At 47.9% G+C, this 13,060-nt stretch overlaps 1 protein-coding gene across 6 annotated transcripts in view; it reads right to left on the bottom strand.

Moving 5' to 3' along the window:
• The window catches only part of LOC140729303 (arrestin red cell), a 111,911-nt gene that overhangs the window by 16,362 nt on the left and 82,489 nt on the right, over positions 1–13,060 (bottom strand). For all 6 annotated transcript variants that reach the window (XM_073048914.1, XM_073048913.1, XM_073048915.1 and 3 more), the window contains exons 3-9: positions 10,482–10,542; positions 7,825–7,869; positions 6,498–6,694; positions 3,437–3,496; positions 2,836–2,903; positions 2,450–2,585; positions 1,915–1,999 (exon numbers count right to left, since the gene is read on the bottom strand). In XM_073048914.1, coding sequence (XP_072905015.1) covers positions 1,915–1,999; positions 2,450–2,585; positions 2,836–2,903; positions 3,437–3,496; positions 6,498–6,694; positions 7,825–7,869; positions 10,482–10,542 — 652 coding nt within the window. The remainder of the gene's footprint in view (positions 1–1,914; positions 2,000–2,449; positions 2,586–2,835; positions 2,904–3,436; positions 3,497–6,497; positions 6,695–7,824; positions 7,870–10,481; positions 10,543–13,060) is intronic.

A 13,060-nucleotide genomic window follows, 5' to 3' on the forward strand; every position in this document is an offset into this window, starting at 1 on the left:
TAACTCTCAACTCATGTCCTCTTGTTTGAATCTCCCCTACTCTCAATGGAAAAAGCCTATCCACATCAACTCTACCTATCCCCCTCATAATTTTAAATACCTCTATCAAGTCCCCCCTCAACCATCTACGCTCCAAAGAATAAAGACCTAACTTGTTCAACCTTTCTGAGTTGGATGATCAGCCATGATCATACTGAATGGCGGTGCAGGCTCGAAGGGCTGAATGGCCTACTCCTGCACCTATTTTCTATGTTTCTATGTTTCCCTGTAACTTAGGTGCTGAAACCCAGGTAACATTCTAGTAAATCTCTTCTGTACTCTCTCTATTTTGTTGACATCTTTCCTATAATTCGGTGACCAGAACTGTACACAATACTCCAAATTCGGCATTACCAATGCCTTGTACAATTTTAACATTACATCCTAACTCCTATACTCAATGCTCTGATTTATAAAGGCCAGCATACCAAAAGCTTTCTTCACCACCCTATCCACATGAGATTCCACCTTCAGGGAACTATGCACCATTATTCCTAGATCACTCTGTTCTACTGCATTCTTCAATGCCCTACCATTTACCATGTATGTCCTATTTGGATTATTCCTACCAAAATGTAGCACCTCACACTTATCAGCATTAAACACCATCTGTCATCGTTTAGCCCACTCTTCTAACTGGCCTAAATCTCTCTGCAAGCTTTGAAAACCTACTTCATCATCCACAAAGTATGACAACTGCTCTGCCCATGTCCGCAAGAAACTGCAGAGAGTTGTGGACACGGCTCAGCACATCACGGGTACCAGTCTCCCCTCCACGGACTCTGCCCACACTTCTCACTGCCCAGTAAAGCAGCCAGCAGAATCAAAGGCACACCCTGGACACTCTCTCTGTTCTGTAGAAGAGTATCGGCCAGAACTGTCGACTGTTTACTCCCCTCCACCAATGCCGCCCGACTTGCCGAGTTCCTCCAGAACTTTGTGTGTGTAGCTCAACACCTTCCACGTTACAATCCACTGTACGAACACTGAGTTTCCCAGTTCAAGCAACCACATAGAGTTGTGGACATCATAGGAACCAAGCTCTCCTCCACAAACCGTCTGCACTTCTTGCTGTCTCAGTAAAGTAGTCAGGATCAAAGACCCCACTCACCCTGACCTACGCTCCCCCTTCCTTCAGGCAGAATTTACAAAACCCTGAAAGCACGTACCACTTCTACCCTGCTGTCGTAAGATAGTTAAATAGTTTACTAGTAGGATAAAGTGGACTCGACTTCACATTCTATCTTTTCATGATCTTGCATCTTACTGTCTGCCTGCACTGCACTCTCTCCGTAGCTGTTACACTTTATTCTGCATTGGGTTACCTTGCTCTACCTCGATGCCCTGTGTAATGATCTGATCTGTATGAAGAGTGTGCAAGACAAGATTTTCACTGTACCTCAGATGTGTCAAAAATACACCTATTCCAATTTCTAATTCTAACGGTACCTATGCCACGAGGTACCTCCGAAACCCAATGAAGTCGCCACTGAGTTTGTGGTCTTCAGCTGCTGTAGTCCATCCTCTTAACCAGAGTTCTATAAAGCTGTAACATAACGTAATCTCTTGAACACAATGCAGTACTGACACCTTCTTTGCCACCCATCAACCTGCACAGCCACTTTCTCAGAGCTGTGGACTTGGACCCCAAGTGTCCTCGGTATGTCCCGATCCTTAATATCCCAAAATCTCTTCAACCTGCATTTCGATTGGACCCAGCGATCGAGCCTCCAGTGAAGAGAATTCCAATAATCCCCCCACCCGAGTAAAGGAATTTCTCCCCATCTTAGTCCAGAACACCCGACGTCAGAACGCAAGCCAGGGTGCAAAGAGGGCTGGAATGGCTTTGTTCATTCCTCGGGAGGGGGCACTCACCCGAGATCTTGATCTTCTTCACGGTTTTAGTCGAGTTGTTGGTTACGTGGACGTTGACGCTGATTGGCTCCCCGTGGTAGTACAGCTGCAGGGGAGGGTGCAACGCGGGTTAAACAGCAGACATCACAGACCGTGTTATAGGAGCAGAATTAGACCACTTGGCCCATTAGTGCCTCCCTGCTTTCCCTCCAATTACCCCATCCCGGCTTTCCTCTCTCCCTCACCCCTTCCACTTCTGGCATTTTCACACACTCACCACTTCTTTTTCTCTCTCACTCACCCCAACTCTGCCTCTCTCTTTCTACTTCACTTCCCATCTCTTGTTCTTTCTCCTCTCTGCCTCGCTCTACCTCTCTTTCTCTGCATTCCTTCATCTCCCTTCCTCACTGCCCATCTCTGATTCTCTCCCCACCTCTTCCTCTCCCTTCATTTGCCCCACTCCCTCCTTCTTGGTCCTCACTTGTCCCCTCATTCTACCCTATCTGTGCTTCTTTATCACTGCCCCCCCTCCCTCTCTCCCTCACCCCGGACTGACCTCTTTGTCCAGCGAAGCCTCCAGGTGGAGAGATCTGTCAGACATCAAGAAGTTCCTGGTAGTCTCTGCCATGGGCTGGGGTCCGGGCTTTTCCGGGGCATACTGCACCTTCCGGATCACCAGCCGCACGGAATTCCTGCACGGATATAAACAGATAGATTATCAGAGGTACAGCTCCTTCCCCACCCCCTGCTGCAGTGCAGCGCTCCCCCCTCACTGACAGCCCACCCACTCCCCCACGGTGAGCCGTTCCCCCCTCACCAACAGCCCCCCCCAGCGAGGCGAGAGACACACACAACCCCCCCCCCCCAGGGTTCAGAATCAGACGCACTGCATCTCCCTGCTGCCCAATCTCCCAAAAGGTTATTTTTAACAAACGAGTCTACCTTTTGTGAATCTTCTCCTCCATGGTTTTCGAGCAGAAGGCCCGGATTTCAAAATCTACACCACAGGCCTGTGGGAGAAAGGGAGAGAGGGCAGGGAGGGAGAAAATGAGGAGGGGGGGGGAATATATTATGTTTTGAAAATGCAAAACATTAAACGAATTGAAAGGAAAACACGGAGTCCGAAATGTGGGACTGACTTTGAGTTTACTTTAAGTGAGGTGCGCACGTATCACTTGGTAATGTCATGAAAACGTGCAATTTACATATTCTAACAAATGAACTGTAAACTAGAATGCTTAATCAAACAATTATATTTACAAGATTTATTAAATAATATAGAAATATTAGATGCACAACATGGGGGCGGGAGGGGAACGGAAAGCGTGAGCTTAAGTGTGGGGCAAATTGTAGAGGGAGGGGGAGGGAGAGAGGAATAGAGAGTGGGAGACAGAGGGAGAAAAGTTGGGGGAGGAGAAAGCCAGGTGCGGGGCACGGAAGGGAGGACGGGGAAGGTGAGGGCAGGTTAAGGGGAGACACATGCATTACTCGGTGTTTCAGCACCTTCGGAATCTGTGCGAGGGGATGGTGAGGGTGTCCCTACCTTGCCAGTGTCTTCCGGCCCTGGCTGTAGTGTAACTGAGCACGGCAGGTTCTGTGGCAGCTGTGGAGACATGAGGGGTGTTGAAGAGGGGAGCAGAGGTGTTTACACCCAGTTTCTAGCATCCCCCTCCCGCTGGCCACTTCACCGCGTGCTCTGCTCCGTCAACGTTCCCGCAGAGACCCCCTTGCCCTCCCTACGACAACCCCACCACACACACACCTATCCCCTCAGCCTGGTCCCTACCACCTCCCCTACTACTCTTGGCAAAAAAGGACGCAGCACACCCACTCCTCCCTAACCAGGGCCCTCCACCACTCTGCACTTACCTACTGCCCCTCCGCCACCTCAGCACAAACTCCCCCTCAGACCCGACCCCATCTACAGCAGCCTTCACTCTCTTAGACCCTCATCTTCCCCACCTAACTCCCCCTCAATAAAAGCCCCACGACACATTACATAATACAGCACAGAAACAGGCCAAACTTCTCCACGCAGACCGAGATCCCGTCTAAGCTGGCCCCATTTGCCCAATATCCCCAACCAGAGGTTCCCAAACAGGGTTCATGGACCCCTTGCTTAATGGCATTGGTCCATGGAATAAGAAAAGGTTGTGATCCCTTGATCTAAAGCTTTCCCATCCACGTACCCATCTGAACGTCTTTGAAATGTTAATGAACCTTCCTCTGGCATACCTCCTTGCAGATACACACCACCCTCTGGCTGAAGCAGCAACCCCCTCCGTACCCCTGTAAATCGTTCCCCTCCCGCGTAAAGTCTCTACACTCCACAAAATAGAGGCACCGTTCTGCTTTTTTGCCTAATGTGTGGGGCAGCAGCAAAGCCCCTCCATCTCTGACGGTGTTCAGGGCTTCCTTCATCGTGTCAGTAGCTTCCCCTCGGTTTTCACTCCTGTCAGTCAGGCAAGTCCCCGGTGGAGACTCAGGAATACCGTCACACTCAGACGTAGAAAGATTCTTCATTGCTGTTTTGTTTGGCCAGTCAGGGTTGTTAGCCCTGAGCTGAACCCCCAAACCTGGAGGGCTGGTGAACCACTCTTAGACTGGCCTCTACCCTTTGACCTGTTTGGCATGGGTGACCCTAAGCCCTGACTCCAGCCGACATAGCTGTCCAGGTCATTGAGGCACACAAGCATCCAAGCCACAACAAGGTTGTGGTCCTCTTGTTGTGTGCAAGTTATCTTGCCCCCATTATTTTTAATTTGAGGATTTTTAATCCCTTGAATAAAGTTTTTAAAATAGGTTTTTAAAAAATATTTGTGATATTTCAATGCTACCCCTAACCGAACGCATACATTCCAAGTTAGAGCTCTGTATACATTTAAATTGTTACAAGCCGTGCTTTACCCTTTCATATGAGAATACATGCTCGTCTGTAGAGAGTTAAGTGCACCAAATTCCTGGGAGGTCACATTACGGATGACCTCACCTGGTCCCTTAATATCACTTCCCTGAACAAGGCGACACAGCAGCGCCTCCATTTCCTGAGGAGATTGAGGGAAGAGACCCACCCTCAACCATCTTAACTGCACTTTATCAGAGCACCGCTGAAAGCATCCCGACAAGATACATCTCCATCTGTCGATTATCGGACTGTGAGAATGACCAAGAGGATCATGGGGATCTGCCTACCATCCATCGAGGACAGGGGGCTGCGTGTGCGGGGCCCTTAGTATTATTAAGGATCCCATCCAACCAGCATCCTCTTTGACTTTCTACCATCAGGCAGGAGACTGCGATACATAAAGACAACGGTCAGGGCATTAGGCTTCTGAACTCCCTGTTGCATCAGGTTCAAAGTGTCACGAGATAATCTGTTCTGTGTTTTGCAATATTTTATTTATCCACTTTATTTATGCGTAATCCATTTGTACACTTTATCCTTACTTTCCCAAGTCATTATATGTTATATTGTGCTCTGTACACTACTGAGCTTTGCACTCTTGTCTGGAGAAACATCGTCTCGTTTGACGGTATAAATGCATATAGTTAAATGACAACGGACCCTTTGCTTAATGGCATTTGTTCATGGCTTTAAAATAGTTACGTTAACAACATTTAAAAGACACCTGGATGGGTATCTGCCTCAACCACTTTCACTGGGAGGTTGTTCCATTTACAGACCACCCTCTGGGTGAAATTGCCCCTCAGGTTCCTATTAACTCTCTCTCCCCTCAAACTTGTGCCCTCCAGTTCTTGATTCCCCAACCCTGGGAAAAAGACTGGGAAACGATTCTTTCTGGTCCCGAGGAAGGGTCTCGGCCCAAAACACCAACTGTTTATTCATGTCCATGGATGCTGCCTGACCTGCTGAGTTCCTCCAGCATTTTGTGAGCACTGCTCTGGATTTCCAGCATCTGCAGAACCTCTCGTGTTTACTTCATCTACCCATGTCCTGGGGACGTTCTTCCCACAGTCCAAAGATGAACCAGTTTATAGGTTGTTTGGTTATTGTAAATTGTCCCACAATTTAAGCTGGGTTAAATCAAGGGCAGCTGGGCGGTGCAGCTTGAAAAACCGGAAAGGCTGTACCTCAATAAATAAACACGAGTTACTCACACAAAATACTGGAGGAACTCAGCAGGGCAGGCAGCATCCATGGAGGAGAATGAATGTATGATAAGATGGGACACTTGGCCTCCCAATCCACCTCATTATGATCTGGCACTCGATCGTTTACCTGCTCTGCACTCTCTCTGTAGCTGTTACCCTTTATTCTGCATTCGGTTATTGATTAACCTTGCTCTGCCTCGATGCACCGTGTAATGATTTCATTGGTATGAACAGTATGCAAGACAAGCTGGTCACTATATGTCCATACAGTGATGAAAACAGAACTATTTCATTATTTTGTATACCCCTATAAGGTGACCCCACATTCTCCCACCTCGCAAGGAATAAAGTCCATTCCCTATAACTCAGACTCTCCGAGTGCAGGCAACCTCCTCGTAAACAGCTCCCACCCCTGTGGATCCTCGCCCTACACACAAAGCCCCGATTTAAGCTCTGGTCCAGGGGCACCTCTCTCCCTCCCTTGGGCTCACCGTGAAGAAGAAGGGGAACGCGTTCTCGCCCAGTTTCTTCACCAGCCGCTCCTGGAGGCGGGTCAGGGGCTTCTTCTCCTCGGGCAGGGGTGGAAAGGCCTGGAACGTGGCGATGAATAGATCCTTCCTGAAGGAGAGGCCAAGCACGTCCAGGTCCTCGCGTCCATAGCGGAAGGCACAGGTCAGCGTGACGAAGACTGCGGCAAAATGGTGCAGGTGTCGGTTACTGGGAACCAGCACGGGTAACTAGCACAGTTACAAGTTACCAGCATGGAAAAATAGAATGGGTACTTGTTACCCATAATCAGCGCAAGCCCTGGTTACCTGGAACCAGCACAGGTGACTAGTAAACAGCATGGGCAAAGAACATGGGCATTGGGTATTAGATACTGGTAACTAACTAGCACTGGCCAAGTCAAGTAAACAACACCATTGATTGTTGGTAACCAAAATAAACCCTTTATATCACTAATTAGTACAAATCAGAGACAAATGGGATGGGAATCCATTGTTGATAACCAGCACCAGTTACCAGTAACCAAGCACTATCCAATAGTAATGCCATCAGTTGTGATAACTGAGAACCAGCAGGGGCAGACAGAATGGGTTTTGTTATTGGTAACTAGCATGGGCTACCAGTAACTGGCCCTCGTTCCTAACAACATGGATAGGTCACTGGTAACCAATGACCCGTTAACAGGGACCAGCACTGGCAATCATAAGGGGAGTTGGTTATTCATATCTGGCCAGCATTGGTTACCGGTAACAGGTATTGGTTGCCAGTAACCAGCCCATGGAATGTGGGGATTAGCAGAGGGTGGCCTCACAGAGATGGTGGGTGCTGTGATGATGGAGGTGGCCAGTACAAAGGGGATTTGGGGTGGATCGCCCACTGGATAGAGACGAGCAAAAATTTCTTCCTAAGTGGTTGGGAACACGTAGAATTCTCTTCAGCTTAAATCCACGGAGATGAAGATCGAGAGAGGATCCAAGATTGGCCAATGCTTTTTTTTTTGCCAGATGGGGAGGTAAATACGCAGATGTTTAGGGCCAATGGGGAACAAGCAGGAATTATGACCGAGTCTATAGATCAGGGGCAGCAGGCTTCGAGGGCCAGAGCGGCCTTCGTTTGGGTCCGATTCTGGCTCCAGAACAGGACAGTGTCAATGTTTTGGTGGTAAGCTCACCATCTCATCTCCAGTGTGCTGTGGGGAGGGTGTGGACCGTACACTGGGGGGTGCACTGTACACTGGAGAGGGGTGTAGGTGAACAGTACACAGAGTCAGATTCCCCACTACTAACGGACGACCCCAATGTCTGTACTCACCTCGCCTCTCCTTCAGGTATTCAGGGTCGACCAGGACAACTCCATCTGGAAGAGGGAATGGAGCGGAGGTTAGTGTGTGTTTTGATCCTTTTTCAAATCCGAGGCCATGCTGGCCATTGAATCTCTGCTAGCTCACCTCCGGTCCCACTCACCACCTTTCCCTATAACCAACCATTGCTCTGATTAGAAAATTTCACACATCTTGAACACTGCACGGCAACTTAGGTGTGTTTTTTTGTAATATGCATGCGATGAATATTTAAAATGAAAAATGAAATACTTTTGATTTTATTTATTAATTGTAGGGTTTAATGGAATATAGCACAACACAGAAAATCTTTCACCTTTCATAAACTTTTTCTTCTGTCTTTACCCCAGCTGTGCGGCAAGGGAGGCTATGTGCGTGGGGGCATTTCAGTTACCGCGTGGCTGCGTACCTGAACAGCTTAAAGGGAACAGTGCCTGTAACCCTTTTCCGTGAAGATTCTAACCCTTCACCCACCCACGGACCCCACAAGGTATTGGGATGTGGGGCAAAATCCTAATGCGGTCACAGGGAGAGCTCCAAATACACAAAATGCCGGAGGTTAGGATTGAACCCAGGTCTCTGTGCACTTGGAGGTAGAAACTCTACCCGCTCTGCTACTGTGCCACTGTTTGACTGCCTCCCTACTCAGTTCCCTGGTTCTTGTCTCTTCCCCCATCTGGGAAAGTCCCTCTTCCCAGTTTATCCCAATTACAATTTCAAATCCAGTGAATTCTGGTAGTTGAGGCTAGAACTAGAGGACATAGCCTTAAGATTTAAGGGATGGAGAAGAGGAGAAACTACTTTTCCCTGAGAGCAGAGAATCCATGGAAAACTCCAGAGAATGGAATGTGGCCTTAACTGCTAGAGGGATTGAACTTAAGAGCAACTGTACAGATTTGGAAGTTGTTGCCACAGGTGAGGTCAAATCTTTGGGTATACTTAAGGCAGAGGTTGATAGATTCTTGATTGGTCAGGGCATGAAGGGACAGAGGGAAAGCAGGAGATTGGGGCTGAGAGGAAAAATGATCAGCCATGATGAAATGGCGGTGCAGACGCCATGGCCCAAATTCTGCCTCTATATCTTCTGATCTGTGAGGCCACACACGGTTCCGGTCTCCTTATTTGAAGGAAAATGCACTTGGCTTTGGAGTTGGTGCTGAGGAGGATCATCAGGCTGATTTCTGAGACGAAGGGTTAGTCAGTGAGGAGAGATTGAGTCATCTGGAACAGTACTTGCCGGAATTCAGAAGAATGCTCTTATGAAAACACAAAAGTATGAGGGTGATAGATAAGAGAGGCTGGAAAGTTGTTTCCACTGGTAAGTGAGACTAGAACTTGGGAGCATATCCTCAACATTCATGGGAGTAGATTTAGGACAGAAATGAGGAGAAAATGCTTCTCCCAGAGAATACTGGATCTGTGGAAATCTCTGGTCAGGCTACTTCAACAGATATAGCTAAGGCACAGTTAGGTAGGCTTTTGCATTACAAGGGAATGAAGGGTTCTGGGGAAAAGGCAAAGTTGCCTCCATGCTGTGATCTTATCGATAGGGGGAGCAGGCTCAATGGGCTGGATGGCCTCCTGCTCTTATTTCTTATGTTTATATTGATCCCTTTCAATGTCTCCCAAGGAAGTAGGTACAGAGGACGTGTCAGGGGCAAGTTTGTTTTTTTTCAAATGCAGAGAGGTGAGTGCGTGGAATGGGCTGCCAGCGGCGGTGGTGGAGGCGGAAACAATAGGATCTTTTAAGAGACTCCTAGATTAGAAAAATAGAGGGCTATGGGTAAGCCTAGGCAAAGTAAGTACATGTTCGGCACAGCGTTGTGGGCCGAAGGGCCTGTATTATGCTGTAGGTTTTCTATGCTTCTATGAAAATAATCTCAACTTCTTCAGGTGGTTCAAACATTCCTCAAAGTCACATGGCAAAGGAACAGACTCTTCAGCCCACTGAATCTGTTGGAACATATTCTGGGGTTAAGGTATACAGCAAATATTAATTTCAACAGCAACCAGTCTTCAGACCTGAAGGTGGATTGCAGAGTGAATTTGAACTGCAGCTCTGAACAGTGGTGTTCTTCGAGCTCCAGAATGGAGTTGGCTGCAAACCCTTTCACCTGAGATGTCTGCATATGCATGAATGCAACCAGCGAAGCAACGATGATTAACATTCAAAATAGAGTGCCTGGAGTGTTGGTGTGAAGATTAAGGTTTTTGAATAAAGATGTACAACTTAAATGAAGCATTGTCAAACCAAAGTATTGAAGTAAATGATGTCATTGTAACTATTGAAACTTTATAATTATTGATCCTAAGGGTATAACAATGTGATGTACTTTCTCAAATATGCCTATTCATTTTGCTCAGTAAAGACTTCTATATCCACCAGCTCAGTGTCTCTCCAGTGACTTTGTTCACACTCTCAACAATGTCTATACCAGCTATGAAGTACCAGTAATAAGCCCCATTGTCTGCAGAAACACCAGAATCATGGTAAATTCCTTCAAGCTCCCCCTCCCAAACACTTCCCATTTTCCCAAAGCTGTTGTCTGCCTTCAAGAAGCAAACCCAACCCACCACTGCCCCCCACCAAGCAGTACCCCTGGAACAGAACGAGAACCTGGAGACTCACCAACGGGATCCACGTGCTCCAGGTGGTCGATGAAATCTCGCTTTCCCAGGTAAACGGTTAACTGGAGGGTTAAGAAGATGGAGGACAGGTAAAGCCAGATGGTTCATGTTGTTCCTTACTCTGGTACGTTAAATGAAGACACGCTTGCCTCACCTCCAATTGTACACGGTGTACCAGAGTGAGATAATGTCACACCTGCCCTCTCGTCTCTTCCCTTCCCCACCACCAACATCCCAAGGGTCACCACAGAGCAGAAACTCACCAGTTAGCCTCTGGAGGATGCAAGATGCCAGATATCCCTCCTCCCCTCCCCCCCTCACCCCCAGCCAAGTTGTGTGAGGCTAGAGCTAGGGGTCATAGGTTCAGGGTGAAAGGTGAACACTCAAGGGGAACCAGAGGGGAAATTTCTTCAGCAGAAGTGGTCGGTACAAGTTCAATTAAAGGTAAAGGTCTGTCACACGTGCGTCGAAACACACAGCGAAATGCATCGTTTGCATCAAATCAGTTGTGCTGGGGGGCAGCCTGCAAGTGTTGCCACACTCTTCATGCTAACACAGCATGCCCACAAGTTAACCCTAAACATACGTCTTTGGACTGTGGGAGGAAACCGGAGCACCCGGAGGAAACCCACATGATCACGGGGGAAAGTACAAACTCCTCACAGACAGAAGCGGGAATCGAACCCAGAGCTGGCATTGTAATAGCGTTTCACTAAGCACAGTTTGGATAGGTACATGGACTTGAGGGGTTTGGAAGGTTATGGTCTGAATGCAGGTAGGTGAGACCAGGTAGAAGATCGGGTCAGCATAGACTAGATGGGCCTAAAGGCCTGTTCCTGTTCTGCAGCAATTCCATGACTCAAAGTTACCTCGAGAGACCTTTTTAGTCCACACTGATCATCAACAACCCATTTTTGTGGGGGGAAATTACCTACAGGGAATATCAGTGGGGTAATGGGAGCCAGGAAGGATTCAATGGGCCAAATCGTCTCTTTTTCTGTTGCATGGAGACATCTAGTCATTCCATTGAGGTGTCACCCTTTTCTACCAGGCTTTTGTTAAAAAGTCTAAATTGCTACATTTCACAAAGCATTTAAACAAATACTTAAATAGGCATGGCAGAGCAGAGTATGGTTTGAACGCAGGAAACCGGGATGAGTATCGGCAGGCAAAGAGGACCAGGATAGGCACGAATGGCCAAAAGGCCAGTATCAATACTGAACACCTCCAATAGTTCCATTCCCCAGTTCTTAATGTGGAGTCTAAACTATGTCTGTGGTGGGGGAGAAACTGACTTGCGATGTACCTCCCAGTCTCTGTAACCCCCTCTAGCCCCTACACCCTGTCCTGAGTCTGTAACCCCCTCCAATCCCTACACTCATCTGCCTCTCTGGAAACCCCTCTTGCTTCTACACCCACCTCCATCTTACCTCTTCCCTGATTCTGGAACCACCTCCTCCCCACCCCCACCAACCACAACTATTTTAATTTGACTTCCTGACCCATTTCACATCAACATCCCTCCAGCAATTTCCTTACTGACACACAGCTTAACTATCAGGCAGGAGTATCACACCTCAACACATCAGGAAGCAAGCAGCTGAGTGATAACAGTCTCGGCTGCAAAGTGTTAGCAAGTAAGAGCCTAGTGGTTTGCTTTTACTGGAGGGTTCAGGATGTTGAAGTGACTGATTGTTTGAGGAGAAAGAGCCCACAGATAATTGCTGCCAAAATCCACACTGATATCAAAAAGTAAACAAGCAGGTTGCAATCAGTATCGACTCCTGACAGAGGAAACACGACCAAAGGTAAAATTACTCCACACACTCGGGAGATCTAGCAATGGAAATTCCTCCGTAACGCCCAGACACCGACACGTGCACACAAGCATGTAAACACTCCCAGAAAGAAATGAGTGGACGGATATGCACACACAAAACCAAACACACGCATGTGTGCACACATACCTAAACTAGACACACACAAACACCCACTCACACGCAAATGAGGCAGGAGGCATGTCCTGGAGTTGGAGGACAGTGTGTGGGGGCGGTTGTTTTGTTGTTTGCTGTGTCCTGTGTAGTTATGCTGAGCACTGTGGGCATGCCACGTTGGCACCAGAATGTGTGGCTGCCCTCTGCATACCCTCGGCTGTGTTGGCTGTTAACACAATCGACACACTTCACTGCTCGTTTCAATGTACACGTGATAAATAAATCTGAATCTGATTTCAAATACACACACGCAATCAAAAACCAGCCCACTGGGCCTCACACACACACACAAAGCCAAACCTGTCCACCTCTCTCCTGATCTAAACCCCCTTTAAAGAGCCAGTCCTTTGAGCAACTCTAGGTTGAGGGAGGTGGGGGCTAAGCAGGTGTTACACCTTCCCCAAGGCTGACCTGCAGGCTAGCGGGGGGAAAAAGTGCATTCCACCTCCTATGATAGAGGCAAATCCCACCCCACCACATGTATTAACAATAAATAAATGTAATAATTTACTGTAACGCACACCCTAGTGTCCACGACACACACACACACTTCTCTGCCCACAATCCCCTCCCCATCTGGATCCAC

This window comes from Hemitrygon akajei, chromosome 6 (assembly GCF_048418815.1).
Source record: "Hemitrygon akajei chromosome 6, sHemAka1.3, whole genome shotgun sequence".
NCBI classification, from domain to species: Eukaryota; Metazoa; Chordata; class Chondrichthyes; order Myliobatiformes; family Dasyatidae; genus Hemitrygon; species Hemitrygon akajei.